Source organism: Hippocampus bargibanti, linkage group LG18, assembly GCF_051943395.1.
Source record: "Hippocampus bargibanti isolate YZ-2025 linkage group LG18, ASM5194339v1, whole genome shotgun sequence".
NCBI classification, from domain to species: Eukaryota; Metazoa; Chordata; class Actinopteri; order Syngnathiformes; family Syngnathidae; genus Hippocampus; species Hippocampus bargibanti.
This window is the reverse complement of record NC_142751.1, coordinates 15,045,547-15,062,426: the sequence shown is the minus strand read 5'-3', so window position 1 is coordinate 15,062,426 and position 16,880 is coordinate 15,045,547. Positions and strand designations below refer to the sequence as shown.

Genomic DNA, 16,880 nt, shown 5'->3' with positions numbered 1-16,880 from the left:
AATCCGTTTTAAATGAGAACGCTCGCTAGCCAGCCAATCGATAGCCAACAGATACCTAGCTAGATAGTCAGCCGGCTAGATAGTGAATAGCGGGATTGATCAAACCTCCTGAGGGGCCGGTTCTGGGCCACGGGCCGTATGTTTAACACCACTACATGCGTTTTTTTTTTTTTTTTTTTTACGACTCCCTTCTGCTGTTTCTCTGCTGCAAAGTGAGAAAAAAAGAGCCACTGATGATTGGCCATGTATTGTCTGAAATCAGGATGGGTCGGGGGGGCTTTCAGTAGCTGAGACAGGACTGTTACTGGAAGCCTGTGAGTCACCCGCCTTCCTCTAGGCCACCGAAAGACCCCCCCCCCCCCCCCCCTTCCATGCGATTGGGACTATCTGCTCTCTTGTCACCCGCTGCAATGAAAATAAACACCAAAGTGCAGCTGGAGTGAATGCATTCTTCACAAGAAAGGAATTCCACTGTAATGCCGCCCCCCCCCCCCACCTTTACCCAATTGTAAGGGGGGTCCCCCCCCCACCCCACCCGGGCACCCCTTCCCACATCGTAATGATCTCAGCCAGCTGTCATTGTGATCCCACCCGCACTCACCAAGGCGCGCTGGTGGCGGGGCAGATGACATCATTTGTTTCGTTAGTGATTTGCAAAAATGAAAAAAAAAGGTGCAAAAGAAAAACCTTGCAATGAAAAGGCCGCCATTTTTATCAACAGTTTGCAAGTAATATTAAGAGAAAAATCACATCACATCCTAAATTAGTTATAAAATGCTGGGTTGACTTTTTGTGTTGTCCCTAAAGCCCCCCCCAAAAAAATTGGGGCTAAAATTAGCTTCTCATTAGATTCTTGATGGATCTGCACGTGATTAACAGTTGATTAGATAGCACCAATTATATGAGTCTGGAGTTATATGAGCTTGAAATGAGGGTGGCTGTCCAAAATACAATGCAATATGTACATATTGATCGAATGGCTGCCGCTGCTCACCCGCACAAAAAAAAAATAAGTGACTGTAAAGTGTCCTTAAGAGTTTTATGTCTTTGTCTGTGTGAACTCTACATGTTAATGTAATATGTAGCACAATAGCCAGGTATTTGTTGACGTCACATTCAGAGCCCTGAAGGTGAAAAGTCAAGCGGAAAAGTCTTGTACAGTACTTTGGATGCAATGTGATCACAATCCACGCACAGTCAGTGCGGATTGAAAAGAAGCCGGTGGCGCGAGTGGCGTAGGAGTTGCTTTCTTCTCATGATGAGCTCGAGATCATCTATTCTCGCCTGAACAACATGTGTCACAATAGAAGAGGCGTCAGCGATCAAAACTATGAATGCATGCCCACAACCATACGACGTCAAACTCTGTTTATATAAGGCCATGTTTACACAAAATGAATGCGCGAGGATGGGATGAAGTGTGTTTTTGTGTGTGTGCTACAGAGGTTTGTAGACTCATCATGTTTAATAATAATAATAATAATATACAGTGATACATCAGTTTACGAACCGCTTGGCTTACGAACTTTTTGCTTTACGAACGTTACATTTATGAACATTTTACCTTGGCATACGAACTATTTTCCTACAAGGAAAGCCAATCAACACACTAGGAGAGTTCGATTTTTTTTCACCACGCGCTATGATTGGTCCATTCCCCCTTACTAGAACCGCCTACTATGCTATGATTGGTCAGATTTCGCGGCTCTGTGGGTGCCATTCGAATAGGTTTGCTGGACATTCGTGACTCGTCGCCACTGCCGGAGGAGCGACTCAGTTATTATCATTATTATTAAAAAAAAACTCACCAAATCTTCTATATTCCACTATCCCCCCTAAAAATAAATAAATATATATATATATATTACAAAATAAATAAACATAACTGGCTCGGAGGTGAGGGGGTTCAAGACTGACGTCCAGTAAGCCAATCAACACACAAGGAGAGTTCAATTTTTTTTCATTGCGCGCTATGATTGGTCCATTCCCCCTTATTGGAACCGCCTACTATGCTATGATTGGTCATATTTCGCGGCTCTGTGGGTGTCATTTGAATAGGTTTGCTGGAGATTCGTGACTCGTCGCCACTGCCGGAGGAGCGACTCAAATAACAGCCGAGGAGCAAGTCAATGGAGTAAAAAAGAACAGCGGGGGAATCACCCGATGAAAGACTTATCAGCACAAAACACGACGCGCAGGATTATCCGCGTGCGATAAGAATATCCTAGCAAACGGGGTTGGAAAGTACGAAGAGCTTGGCTTTTTGTTTTTTGTTTTTTTTTGCACTCCAAACTCCGCTTCGGACGTTAACTTGTGACGCATCAAAGGTAGGCAGTTAAGTGATCTTGACTCGTTAAAACATTAAATCTTGCATGTTTTTGTGTGTACATCGTATTACACTTTTGCAACCGTAATTACATTGTCTTAAAGTCTTAATTCAATTCTAACATCAAAACAAAAGTGAATGCAACAAGTCGTACATATGAAATCGTACATTATGCGATTACGCACTTACACTCATTTGTTGTTACGTATTTGTTTACCACAATCATCAGGCTATAATTAGACTTGTAGTTGCATAAAAAAAAAAAACAAACATGGCTCTCCAGCACCTGCGATTAGGCTGTGGTTGCACACACACAGCATGGCTTTTTTTTTCTCTCCTTCTTTTCTCAAGATGACTTTACTGTGTTCTGACTCACTCGCAAGCCCATAATATGGACCAGCCATGGTGCCCCTGTGTGTGTGTGTGTGTGTGTGTTTTTGGCTTTGTATGTGAGTGAAAGAGAGCGAATAACAGATTGTGTGTGCCTGCAGGGAACATAATTGGGGAGAATAAAAAGTGTGTGTACTTCTGGCCAAGTTGCGGTTAAAAAAAAAAAAAAAAAACGCTTAAAAGGCTTCCCCTACTTCTGTTTTTTTTTTTAAATCCTTTTTTTAACATTTCATCTCAGCCTACCTGACAGACTGCACGAAAGCTCCTAAAATGACACCCGCAGCATTGAATAATTTACATTAAAAAAGTACACCAGAATGCACCCCTCGGCTCGGTCCAAAAATAATAATCTTGTTTCACCTTTTAAAGGAAAACCGACACCCTTTTTTTTTACACCAGAAAAACGTTTTATGGCATCTAAAATACCCAAAACACGCAGTCTGACAGTTTTAGTCAAATGCAAAACACACCAATAAAAATGAATTAAAGTGACCCAAAACGACTTCAAAATGACCCCGGAGATGGTGAGTTTCAGAAGGTCCCGCCCCCTTGTTGGTGACGTCACGCCAGGACGTCTTTGCCTTTCTCTACAATCAAAACAATGGCTTCAGATTCGGAGAAGATGCTTTCTTGTCCTCATCACGTGCTTAATGCTGATGAAACCGGCCACTCCCTTCCATCAAGCCATCAACGACAATCACAAAGGTAAATAAAACGACTTTATTACACAGTACAGTTTATTTCTTTAATTATAATACCACAGCACATTTATTATACATAAAATAAGGTATATTTTCTGTAGTTTTAAGGATTAGAATGTAGAAAATTATGTTTTATGGGGACCTGGGAACGGATTATTCTCATTTGAATGGTTTCCTATGGGAAATTAAGTTTTGGGATACACACTTTTCGCTTTACACACTCTGTCTGGTTAACCAATTAAGTTCGGAAGCCAAGGTATTACCGTAGTGCCAAAGTATATGAGGTACAAATTAAAACCCCAAACCATGCAGCAAATTATACACATTCATTCATTCACACACAGTCTTTTTGTGTGTAATCACGTTAAGTCATTAAGGGAAAAGAAAAACAACATGTTTGATGGCCAAAACGTACTTGCACAAAGTCCCTCTTATGCAACAGTTTGGCTTGTCTCCGAGGGCAAATTACAGTTAAAACGAGCGAGCCAGCTACGCGATTAAATATCATAAAATCTAAATTGTCGCTGACCTTTGACCTCCCCCGAGCCGTGTGCTTATCGTATCTGCTCAAATCAGTCAATGAGTTTCGAGAGGCGTTTCTTTCACAAATGCACGTTTGTTTACGAGCCTTTTCAAAATCTAAAAGTGTGGCTTCTCAGCTTCAATATTTTGTCCAACTTCTGAGTGACGCGAGTCTCCCGACGCGGCGGCGGCGGCGGCGTCACGCAGCCCGGTTGGTGGTCAGAGTGTGTGAAAGCTGCTGCAGTGTGTGAGATCTGCTCTGATCTCTTCCCGCGGGTCTTTGTGCGATTGTTCAGACCATGACAGGATGGATAATACCGCCATTGTTGGAAGACCTCCCCCCGCACCCCACCCACTTTTCCTCCTTTGCAACCCCCACCATAGCTTTTTTTTTTTTGGGGGGGGGGGGGGGGGGTAAATCTTTGGACAAAGTAGCGTGGGGAAGGGATTCTATCTAGCTATCTATCTACATCACTATCTACCTAGCTAGCTTTCTATCCAGCTGTCTATCTCGCCAACTACCGAGCTAGCTATGTCGCCAACTACCAAGCTAGCTATGTCGCCAACTACCAAGCTAGCTATGTCACCACCTACCTAGCTAGCTATCTCGCCACCTACCTAGCTAGCAATCTCGCCATCTACCTAGCTAGCCATCTCGCCATCTCCCTAGCTAGCTACCTTGCTATCAAGCTAGCTAGGTACCTCGCCATCGACCTAGCGAGGTAGCTACCTCACCATCTACCTAGCTAGCTAGCTACCTTGCCATCTACCTAGCTATCTATCAGGCTATCTAGCGATCTACCAGGCTATTTATTTAGTTATTTATGTATTCACTGTATTTGCATCTTTTTACACAATACAAAAAAAACATTTTCATCACGACAATGTTTTTAACAGGCCCCCAAAAGTCAGTCACATGTTCAAACCAGGACACAAAAATTATTTCTTTGAGATCCGTTAAGGAGATGATGACGCTAGCCTGCAGCGCCTTGTCAACTTGCCTTTTAACCTTCTGATGAACTGAGAGTACTACTTAACTTTTTGGCCTGTCAGAAAAGTTATTGTCTGTGATGTCATCAAAATGGATGCTTCCAGATTAAAGGGCAAATCAACTTAAAAACGTAAGAATGAACATCGTCGTTGAATGAAATGGAAGAGGCGGCAGGGGAGCACGGATCCTTCTGGTAGTATTCACTTTGGTTTTTGTTTTTTTTTATTCCCACATCAAAATCACTTTTCAAAGGACCTCGTCTTTCGGGGTTCCGACCCGTGGAGAATGCTAGCTTTCAATTATGCTTCCAATGTCATCATTAAGTCGTCCAACCTACAATTTCAAGATGAAGTACGAAAATTGCACCGGGGTCAACTTTGAAGGAATTCATCTCAGAAGAGGCAAAATCTTTAGCTTCCGTGTTTGAGGTATGCGTCTTGCCCCCCGTGCGTGTAAAAGCCCGGCTTGATTTACGCCGGCATATGGTCCTAAGGCAGGATGAGCCCGTGGCTCCAGAGTTAAAGCATACCCGGCCGGGTTCTGATTTAGGATCAGCTTACCTTCCTCCCATCCGATTATCTTCAACATTAAAGGACAACCGACGCCATTTTTTGTTTCCGAACTGACATCAGAAAAACGTTTGATAGCATCTAAAATAGCCAAAACACGCAGGCCGATATTTTTAGTCAAATGCAAAACACCAATAAAAATGACTTCAAGTGTCCCAAAACGACTTCAAAATGACCCCGCAGACGCCGAGTTTGAGAAGGTCCCGCCCCCTTGTTGGTGACGTCACGCCTTGCTCTAGAATCAAAACAATGGCTTCAGATTCGAAGAAGATGTTTTCTTGTTACTCATCCAGTTATGATTCACCACCGCGTGATGTTTTTTCCTCCTAATTTCGCCATCAACACGACGTTTTCAGACCAAACAAAGTACCCAAAATGCATTGTGTGTGAGGGGCGTTCCCTCCGTGATGTCACGTCAGGAATCATCACCAATTTGAAAACAAGACTTCCTGAATATTCAGCCTTAAAAGGTAAAATATAGCTATATGCAGTGGAATCTTTGTCAAATACGCTCAGTGGAAGTGATTTTACAAATTATGGACACAATTTGTCCGGAGATGTCGGTTGTCCTTTAAGACAAATAAAATCACTTTTGTGATTTTGTTTCCCGCCTTTTTATTTTGAACAAAACAGTGCAATGGCCATGTAAAGGGCAGGCGTGTGTGTGTGTGTGTGTGTGTGAGACAGAAACATGCAAGGCAGAGTGAATTTCCAAATGGGGGGTTGTTTCGACAAAGTTCAAAGGCCGGAGGGAATGCGCGGGGAGGGGGCTAGCAATTATGCGACTTAAAGCGTAATGACTTTGACACACTTGTGAGTCTCTTCTTTGAGCTTTCACGATATTTACACAAGCTACGCCTGGCTTAAAGATTGACCACATTCCAGGCACGCTGTCGTCAATAGGTTGCGCAAGAGTTGAATGGAGGGATTTGGGGAATCATGTTGACCCAAGCTAAGGTTCTTCAAACTTTTAAGGAACACCGTTTTTATTGGTAGATAGCATGCGTTGGGGGAGGGGGAAAAAAAAAAACATATTTTCCGGTGTATAAGGCGCACCGGAATATATATAAATACACCAATGAATGGTGTATTTTCAAACTTGTTCCATATATTATTATTATTATTACTGTATCTATCTAGCTAGCTTGCTATCTATTAGCTATATAGATAGCTACCTGAGCTATTTGAGTCAGGAAACATATTAGCTATCTATCTAGCTAGTTAGCTATTAGCTGTCTAGCTATCTATTAGCTAGCTTTCTATCTTTTTGAGTTATTCCGGGTTGAGTGAACGCTGGCACGTGTGGCTGCCGCTACTCACCCACAGAAAAGCTTTTCCTGTGACTGTAAAGTGACCTTGACAGTTTTGAAAGGCGCTTATAAATGAAATGGATTATTATTATTATTTTATAAGGTGCACTGGAGTATAAGGTGCACCTTCAATGAATGACAAAAAAAATCCAAATATAATATACAAATTAACTCATTCACTGCCAAACAATGTGCAAAAATATGTCCACTCCAGTGCCAGGGTTTTTGTCATTGTCACTTGAATTCTAGTAGCCACAGAATGCAGGTAAGATCAGACTTACAACCGAGTTCCGTTCCGACCAAACGGTCGTAAGTCGAAATCCATTCAAAATGTTGAATAGAGACTCAGAGGCTAAATGACTGGCAAACTCCACTTACGACCGAGTTCCGTTCTGACCAAACGGTCGTAAGTCAAAACGGTCGTAAATCGAAATCCATTCAAAATGTTGAATAGAGACTCGGAGGCTAAATGACACGCCCAAAACAGCTCAAAAATGCTGCTAAAAAGTTGATGTGTGTTCTCTCAAGGTGACCATGCCTCCCATCACGCCATACGCCGGAAAGTTCAACACGTGCGGACTTTACGCTAGCAACAACAACAACTACCAGCAAGCGCACAGCCCATACCGCCACTGCGCCTCCGTCAAGATGGGCAAGGAAAGCGCCGCAGAGAACCCTTACGACATACCGCACGCTCACAGTGTGTATCACGGCTACGCCAGCGGCTACGTCGGGGACTCCGCCGCCGGCGCTAAGGAACGTCACTCCAGCAGCAGGAGTTCCGTTTCGGACAAGGCGCCTCACAGCCCGCGTCAGCACAGCACCACCTGTCCCGCTCGGGTCCATCGGCAAACCAGCACCAGCAGCGGCAGCGAACAGTCCTGTCGCAGCAACGCCGCCGCCGCCAAAAGTCGCCTTTACGGACACGGGATCGCCACCAGCTACGGGGAAATGTGTTACCACGACAACAGTTTGGTGTCGGCGTCCCTCCAGGCGCTGATCCAACACCTGGTCCCGACCGTGGACTACTACCCCGATGTAAGACACGCGCCCCTACCTCCGGATTCCTGCTACAGTGATACCGCGGTTTACGAACCCCTTGGCTTACAAACTTTTCTGTTTACGTTAAAGTAGAAAGTTATGTTTTATGGGGACCTGGGAACGGATTATTCTCATTTGAATGGTTTCCTATGGGAAATTAATTTTTGGGATACACACTTTTCACCTTACACACTAACATTTATTATACATAAAATAAGGTAGATTTTGTGTAGTTGTAAGGCTTAGAAAATTCGAAAGTAATGTTTTATGGGGACCTGGGAACTGATTATTCTCATTTTAATAGTTTCCTATGGGAAATTAATTTTTGGGATACACACTTTTCGCCTTACACACTGTCTGGGAACCAATTAAGTTCGTAAGCCAAGGTACCACTGTATTTACCCACCGCTCACTCTTTTTTTGTGTTGTGTGACCTTGAATTTGTCAGAGGTCGTACGTTTTCACCTTCTTGCTGAGTTCGCGCCTCTTCCTGCACCCCTACGAGCTCATGACACGAGTTTGTCACCTTTGTGTGGAGCAACAGAGGTCCGGAGACACCCTGCTGGATAAGGTGGGTGGGATTATTTTATCCTGTGACTGTAAAGTGACCTTGAGAGTTTTGAAAGGTGCTTAGAAATGAAATGGATTATTATTATGACTATAAATCCATTTATTGACGTGACACGATGTGGCCCCAGATCCGTTTCCGCGAGGTGGCGCCGAAACTGGTGCAGCTGCTGACGGAATGGACCGAAACGTTCCCGTACGACTTCAGGGACGAGCGGATGATGCGCTGCCTCAAGGACATGACGCACCACGTTGCCAGAGGGGACGAGGTTGGTGGCAAATTTATCCTCCGTGGTTAGCCACACCCTCACAAAAACAGAAATACAGTGATACCTCGGTTTACGAACCCCTTGGCTTACGAACTTTTCGGTTTACGAACGTTACATTTATGAACATTTTACCTTGGCATACGAACTATTTTTCGGGATACGCACGGAGCGCCACAATGAGTGATGTGTCGTTCGCGAATGAGCCTGTTCTCCTAGCAGGAAAATGGCAGCCGGCTTGTTTTGGTCCTCTATTCCCCGCCCCCAATCTTCGGTTAAAGCCATGTGATTGGTCAAGAATGCAGCAGAGATTGGGGGATTAAACATTAAAGAGACAGGCAGATGACAGAGAGGGAGTGAGAAAATGGATAGAAAACAGTTCAATTTGGACACGTTTCAACTTTGATAGTTCAAAAGCAGAGTGTAGACTGCAAGGTTAAAATATCCCATAAATCAGGCGCCACAAATAACCCGCACTAGCCATCAGTAACACTTGATGCAAGACGCTACCAGCCAACCCAGCTAAACAGAACACAATTGGTGAGGAACAAGGTAAAATTATGGCAGAGAAAGCACGTACAAGGGATCATTCTTCAAGACGCTGAAAGAAGAGGCTACATTGCGATCAAGTGTTTAATGCTGATGAAACAGTTTATTTTCTTTCATTATAATACCATAGCACATTTATTATACATAAAATAAGGTATATTTTCTGTAGTTTTAAGGGTTACAAAAGTAGAAAATTATGTTTTATGGGGACCTGGGAACAGATTATTCTCATTTTAATGGTTTCCTATGGGAAATTTTTTTTGGGATACACACTTTTCGCCTTACACACTCTGTCTGGGAACCAATTAAGTTTGTAAGCCAAGGTATCACTGTACGCTGCAACTTTTCCCATCAACTGTTATGTAATAATTGGATTGTTATTGTTTTGGAACTAGTACTCTTGGCGCGTCATGCAGCAGATGACGCAGCGCTTGATCAAACGCCTGTCCGCCCTCGGCCAATACGAAGAGGCGGTGGCCGCGTTGAGCGCGGTGGCGAGCGAGCGTCCCGCCTCCCTGAAGAGCAAAAGGGAATCGGCACTGAGAAGCGACGTACTGAGCGTGTGCGATGACCCTTTTGTCCTCGCTCAACAGCTAACGCACATTGAACTAGTGAGCGCTTTTTTGCTATTTGGGGGATTTGCAATCGGCTCCGTCAATGTGTATGATTTGTATTTTAATATTTTTTTTTTTATCTTTCCTTCACAGGACAGGCTGAGCTTTATCGGTCCCGAAGAGTTTATCCAGACTTTTGCCTTGAAGGACCCTCTGGAAAACCACAAGGTGTGCGCCACAAATTGACAAAAAAAGCAGACAGATATTATTTTATGCTATCCTTTGATACGAATGCACGATTGCGCAATGTTTAGAAAAATTAATAATAATAATAATAATAATACATTTAATTTCTAAGCGCTTTCCAAAACTCTCAGGGACACTTTTCAGTCACAAGATATTTTCTGTGCAGGTGAGTAGCGGCAGCCATTCACTCTACCCGGAAGTGGCTATCTATTTGCTATCTAGCTAGCTACCTGGCTAGCTATTTGCTATCTGGCTGGCTACCTAGCTAGCTATCTATCTCGCTGGCTAGCTTTCCATTTGTCTTACTATTCTATTTGAGTTACTTCCGGGTTGAGTGAACGCTGGCGCGTGTGGCTACCGCTGCTCACCCACAGAAAAACTGATCATGTGACTGTAAATTGATCTTGAGAGTTTTGAAAGGCGCTTGCTTATAAATGAAATGGATTATTATTATTATAAAAAAATAAAAAGTCATTATTATTCTATTATAATCTTATTCATAATTTTATCTGTGGTTTTATGTTTTGTGATTGAAAGGCGCTTATAAATAAAATGCATTATTATTAAGATTATTTTTATTGACATTATTATTATTAATATCATTATTATTACCATTATTATCATCATTATTGTCTCTAAATTCAACTATGACGTGAGATCGAGGGCAAGCGTGCGTGCGTGCGTCTGCCGCCGTCACCGCTCTCTTTGGCTCTGCGCTCCTCATCGGCTAGTCGGGTCTGAAGTTGGCCCAAGTTGTTTTGAAATCAAAGTCTTTTATTTTGGAAAGTGCATGATAGACAATGAGGAAAAGAGGCGTCTGATGTGCTAGTGAGTCTGCTGGAAGGGGAGCCTCGAAAATCAGCACTGTAGTGGACCGGCGCTCTGTTATTGTGTGTTTGGCTACTTACGAGTTATATAAGACCATTTTTGGTACAAAGGTTAGTTTAGGGGGGCAGGGGGGAGTCATGCGTCCCACTACTGTTGCGTAATCCTCCAATCCGGGATTGCATCACAGGCCGCTTAGAAATTGCTTCGAAATTGCCATGAAAAAAAAAAATGCCTATTCAGAAGCCGAGTTTGAAATCGGACACAGATCAATTTGATGGCGTTTATTAACTCATTCACTACCGCTCCAGTGCCAGGGTTTTTGTCATTTTCAATAAATTTGCAGGACCCACAGAATATTGAGTTTGAGGACTACGTAAACATTCAATGCAGCAGACCACAGGTGTCAAAGTCAAGGCTCGGGGGCCAAATCCGGCCCGCCACATCATTTTGTTTGGCCCGTGAAAGCAAATGAAACTATTTAGCTAGCTATCTATTAGCTATCTGGCTATCTAGCTGGCAGGCTAGCTATCTACTAGCGATCGGATAGCTGGCTATCTTTTACCTATGTATTGGCTACCTATTAGCTAGCTTCTATATTAGTTACTTCCGGGTTGAGTGAACGCTGGCGCATGTGGCTGCCGCTGCTCACCCGCAGAAAAAAAAAAAACGATTTTGTGACTGTAAAGTGACCTTGAGAGTTTTGAAAGGCGCTTATAAATGAAACGGATTATTATTATTATTCATTGTTGGAACCTGAGTAGCTCATATGCTAACAACGTTATCTCCCTTTCCTCAGGGTTTCTTCCGAAAACGTAAAACCAGCAACCTGGAAACGTACGTCAACTGGTTCAACAGACTGAGTTACCTGGTGGCCACTGAAATCTGTCTGGTACGTATGTTATTTGCCCACTCGGTCATCCAATCACGTATTATTAGGGGAACGTCTTTGGGTTAAAGGACAGCCGACACCATTTTTTTGTTTCCCAAATGACATCAGAAAAATGTTTAATAGCATCTAAAATAGCCAAAACACGCAGGCTGATATTTTTAGTCAAATGCAAAACACCAATAAAAAATTTCTGTCCCAAAAAAATGGCGAGTCATTTTACAAATGATGGACACAACTTGTCCGGAGGTGTCGGTTGTCCTTTAAACTGTGCGTTCTCACATTCCAGCCGGTGAAAAAGAAACAGAGAGCGCGGATCATCGAGTTCTTCATCGACGTGGCGCAGGAGTGTTACAACATTGGCAACTTTAACTCCCTCATGGCAATCATCAGTGAGTATCTCAAGCATTCTTCCGACAAATGAGGTACTTTGAAAATGTCATTGTGGAAAAAAAGTCAGACTCTCATTCCGTATGAAAGTGATACTTTTTTCTTCTTACCAAGTCCAGCTGTCCCATTCATTTTTATAACCTATATTACTATATTAAGAGGAAGAAAACGAGCAAAAAATTACGATGTAACTAACGACAAGCTTGTTAACGTTGCAAAGTTAAGGGGCGTTATTTGAGCACGCAGTTTATCTAACAAAGAGCTGGCATCTGATTGGTTGTATGGTGTATCAATCAAGTCGGGGGGGTGGGGGCTGATGGGACGTCTAGTTTAAAAAAACAACTTCACTTTATTAGTATAGCGTAAGTTCATGCCAACGTAACATCACTTTGTCATGCAATCTACCAATAGTATATTGGAAATCGATTGGTCGATCGCGATCGACGTATTGAGCACCCCCGATTTACAAGAAAAGGGAAATAAAACAAGTTTATGGTATGTACGTGATGTCCCTGAACGCATCACAGTAAGATAGTGGCAGGCGCTACGAACTGCAGACACGCAACGAACACAATCGACCAAATGAGACAAAAAAACAACACAAGCAACGACATACAGTTAAAAACGAAAGGAAACAAATATTACCTGAATACAGCATGGCGGAAGGGATCGGTGAAGTCGCACGGCTTTCGTCTTGGGGCTGATGACTGTGCAACAGAAAAGCACTACCAACACAACTGCCAGAAACTTTGATTGGACAAAACTTCACTTAAATAACGATACAAAAAATAATGTGGACTCGGGAGGAATAAGGGAACTAATTTGATACACCACAGGGCAGAAAAGGGAAAATAAAGTGAAATATTGTCAGTAAATGACGAGTGAATCCAGACCGTCGGCAACATGCTACTTACCATGCGACTTCCCAAGTCGCTTTGATTTAGCTACGGGAGAAAGTTGTCGCCATGTTGTGCGTCGTTGCGTCACTTCCGTCATATTTTAATCATTTTAATATCACCCGTACATTATCCGTCATAATTTAATAATCCTAATACGACCCGTACACTATTTTAAATGATGAAAATGCCAACACAAGCGGAAATTGTGACAGTCTACCGCTATTAACAATTGAGACGAACAGGATTTGAGCCAAAATGGTCTTTGGAAGATCGGTACAAAATTTATATATATTTTTTCCAGTATAAGATTTGTAGTACGCTGTACATTATTTGAAATAATAAAAAAAGGGGGAAACATATACATTGACAGGTATGGAAAAATGGCGTACATGGTAGTGTTCATTCCTTGTTTCCCCTGAGCAAAACAAAAGCAAGCATAACGCCACCTTCGGGTGGGATTTATGATTGTTATTATTTTCAAATAGCGTCCGTTGGCGTGACACAATTCGCAACAGTCACTGGGTGTCAAGGGGCAATTCTTGTGTGCCAAAATGATTTTCGACAGAAGGTCTTTCCCTTTGGTCCCGGTCTTTGCGTGCTTTATAATTTAGAGCTGTGAAATGGCAGTTTTTGCCAAAAGGGAGATTTTCCTACTTTATTATTGCCGTTTTATAGGATTGGATATGGCTGTGTTGCATTGGTCAGACTTGTGCTAAATCTGATTTGTGTGTGTGTGTGTGTGTGTGTGTGTGTGTGTGTGTGTGTGTGTGTGTGTGTGTGTGTGTGTGTGTGTGTGTGTGTGTTGACTCAGCTGGGATGAACATGAGTCCTGTTGCCAGACTAAAAAAGACTTGGAGTAAAGTCAACACAGACAAGTTTGAAATTCTGGAGGTGAGAAAACCCACACGCAGTCACGAAATGTCATCGCCGGGCCATCCCGCTGTGCTGTTACATTAAAGGACAACCGACACCATTTTTTTTGTTTCCTAACTGACATCAGAAAAATGTTTTATAGAATCTAAAATACCCAAAACACGCAGGCGGATATTTGCAGTCATATGCAAAACACCAATAAAAATGATTTAAAGTGTCCCAAAACTACTTCAAAATGACCGCGGAAATGGGGAGTTTCAGAAGGTCCCGCCCACTTGTTTGTGACGTCACTATTGGTCACACACTGCCTTGCTCCAGAATCAAAACAATGGCTTCAGAGAGTTCAGATTGGGAGAAGATGCTTTCTTGTTCCTCATCCACTTATGAATATGATTCAAATAGTTCTGAAGAGGAAAGCATAAATGTTTGCAATCCATTAAAGGAGTCCTCCCGTATCAATTCGAGCCATCAAGGACAGCAATGTAGTGTCCCAGAAAATGCAAAAGATGGCGCCCAAGCTCCGTTGGAAATGGGCTGATTTGTCTGCTAGTATGTGTATGTGTCAACTAGTATCAAATAGTAGTCTTGGTGCAACACACAACGATTCACCATGGCGTTATTTCCTTCTAATTTCGCCGTCAACACTGTGTTTTCAGACAAAAAAAGTACCCAAAATGCATTGTGTGTCGCTTTCTCGCTCAGGGGTGTTCCTGATGTGACATCACGTTAGGAATCGTCACCAACTGGAAAACAAGACTTCCGGAATATTCAGCGCGAGTCTTAAAATGTAAAAATTAGCGATATGCCGTGGAATCTTTGTCAAATACGCTCAGTCGAAGTCATTGGACAAATTACGGACACAATTTATCGGGAGGCGTCGGTTGTCCTTTTGTGCTTATTTAGCAAACGTCTAATAATATCTCATTGTCCCGCTTCCCATTCAAGCACCAGATGGACCCGTCGAGCAACTTCAGCAACTATCGCACGGCCCTGCGCGGCGCCACCCAGAGGTCTGAAACGGCGCACAGCGTCCAGGAGAAGATTGTCATTCCTTTCTTCAGCCTTCTCATCAAAGACATCTACTTCCTGAACGAAGGATGCGCCAGCAGGCTGCCCAACGGACACATCAACTTTGAGGTTGGTCCCAGAGACAACTTGATTGCCCCCCGACCCTCTTTCTGCCATTATTTCTCTGGCTTCATGACGGTCACACCCACAACGTAAAAGACGGAAGTTTACTTATGGTGAACAGGTGTTGAGCTTCATGTCATCTGGTCTCTTAAATTGTTTGTTCCACGTCTCAATGACTAATAGCTATCTATTCACTAGCTAATAGCTAGCTAGCTAGCAAGAGATTTAAAGCACCCTTAGGTTATCATTTTGCACATTATCTCACATCTCCTGTCCCACATACAGTAAATCCGCTTCAATTCCAAGCCGCGACAGTTCCACATATGCATCGACGTTCCTTTCTTGTCATGGCAGAAACTTTGGGAGCTAGCCAAGCAAGTGAGCGAGTTCCTGGTGTGGCGTCAAGTGAAATGCCCGTTCGATAGAGATCGCAGAATCCTCCAGCATCTTGTCACCACGCCGGTTTTCGCAGAAGACGGTCAGTCACTCACTTTTTTTCAAATAGATCAAGCGAGCTAGCTAATAGATAGCAAGCTAGTTAGGCAGCTTATAGCTAGCTAGCTAGGTAGCCAGCAACTGTGACCCCATTCAACCGGGAAGAACTTAAATAGATCAAGTTAGCTAGCTAGCTAATAGATAGCAAGCTAGCCAGTTAGGCAGCTAATAGATAGCTAGCAATAAATAGCACATATGTTTATTCTAGTAGCTAGCAAAAACCCGCATGGGGCTATTTTTTTTACCCCCGCCCACCACGAGACAATGACTGAAAGTTGTCTGTTGTGATTTGTTTGTCCAGAACTGCATCTGGCGTCTTACGAGAGCGAAGGGCCGGAGAACAATATGGAGAAGGACAGTCGTCGATCTCTCCGGTGAGTCCAATCACGCACAAAGAGCACCTTAAAGGACAACCGACACCATTTTTTTATTTCCTTCTTCTTTTCCTTTCGAGACTGCCTTGCTCCAGAATCAACTAAGACTAAAAATATCAGCCTGTGTGTTTTGGGTATTTTAGATGCTATCAAACGTTTTTTCTGATGTCAGTTAGGAAACAACAAAAAAATGGTGTCGGTTGTCCTTTAACCATCATGTTAAAAATCTCCTTTTTTTCTCTTTTATTAGATCTTCCCTGTTGCATCGAGAGAATCGGTGATGACGACAATGGCTTCCACGATGCAAGGTGTAAATAAACAGATGAAATAACACGTTAAAACTAGGCAACTACATTCCCTGGACCGGCCGAATTTTCTCAGACTAATAACCGCAAACTTTTATTTTGAAGGATTCCACTTTTTGTGTCATTATATGGGATAAGTCGAGCGGACTTGTTTTATTTCGATGCTCATGTTCAGTGATCCCTTATGACAACACTCCACGTCGTATGTTGGTGACACAGGAGCGCCACCTAAGGACCAATTTGTTTTTATTGCAACAAAATGGAGGAAACAGGAAGTGGTCTTGTTGAGCGCTTCTTTTCTTTTAATGTTAACATGAACTCCTGTGTGGCACTTTGAACTTTGTTTGGGTGAACTTGTGTCGTCGTACAAGCTGAACAATGTACGTACTTCATCATCACATGTGTTTTCTTCTTGGCTTCCTCTTCCTACAGTATTCATTAGTATTTTGTAGCCCAAAAAAGTATAACACTGAATATTCAAGTATTCACCGTGTTGGTTTTTGTAAAGTTGTTGTTTTGAATTTGCACACAGCAGTTAAGCTTTGAGGAAAGTGTTTGCGGAGGACAGCCTGAACACAAATAGGAAATAAAGTCATCTTACGTGTTGTTGTTTTTATGACAAGGTGACATGTATGTATCTTTTTTTTACATATGGAATAAAAAGTTC

The 16,880-nt window shown here is 42.8% G+C and overlaps 2 protein-coding genes across 2 annotated transcripts in view; one reads left to right on the top strand and one right to left on the bottom strand.

The window, feature by feature from the left end:
• Positions 1-13,833, bottom strand: part of LOC148884906 (chondroitin sulfate proteoglycan 4-like) — a 36,735-nt gene extending 22,902 nt beyond the window's left edge. Inside the window, exon 1 of the mRNA XM_089019775.1 lies at positions 12,782-13,833. The gene's annotated coding sequence lies outside the window, so the exon portion shown is untranslated. The remainder of the gene's footprint in view (positions 1-12,781) is intronic.
• LOC148884905 (ras-GEF domain-containing family member 1B-B-like) lies at positions 2,074-16,531 on the top strand. The gene is made up of 13 exons (XM_089019776.1): positions 2,074-2,327; positions 7,338-7,847; positions 8,299-8,421; positions 8,549-8,686; positions 9,628-9,843; positions 9,940-10,014; positions 11,657-11,749; positions 12,036-12,138; positions 13,847-13,926; positions 14,854-15,045; positions 15,394-15,517; positions 15,836-15,908; positions 16,159-16,531. Exons 2-13 carry the CDS (start codon positions 7,344-7,346, stop codon positions 16,187-16,189), a joined length of 1,752 nt encoding a protein of 583 aa, XP_088875902.1. The 5' UTR covers positions 2,074-2,327; positions 7,338-7,343; the 3' UTR covers positions 16,190-16,531.
• Positions 16,532-16,880: the final 349 nt, after the last annotated feature.

Excerpts from the sequence above, each read along its gene's own strand:
- LOC148884905 (XM_089019776.1), top strand. The coding sequence starts at position 7,344 with ATGCCTCCCATCACGCCATACGCCGGAAAGTTCAACACGTGCGGACTT. Across the intron at positions 12,139-13,846 it reads CTCCCTCATGGCAATCATCA|CTGGGATGAACATGAGTCCT; the intron begins GTGAGTATCTCA and ends GTGTTGACTCAG. Across the intron at positions 15,046-15,393 it reads ACGGACACATCAACTTTGAG|AAACTTTGGGAGCTAGCCAA; the intron begins GTTGGTCCCAGA and ends TTGTCATGGCAG.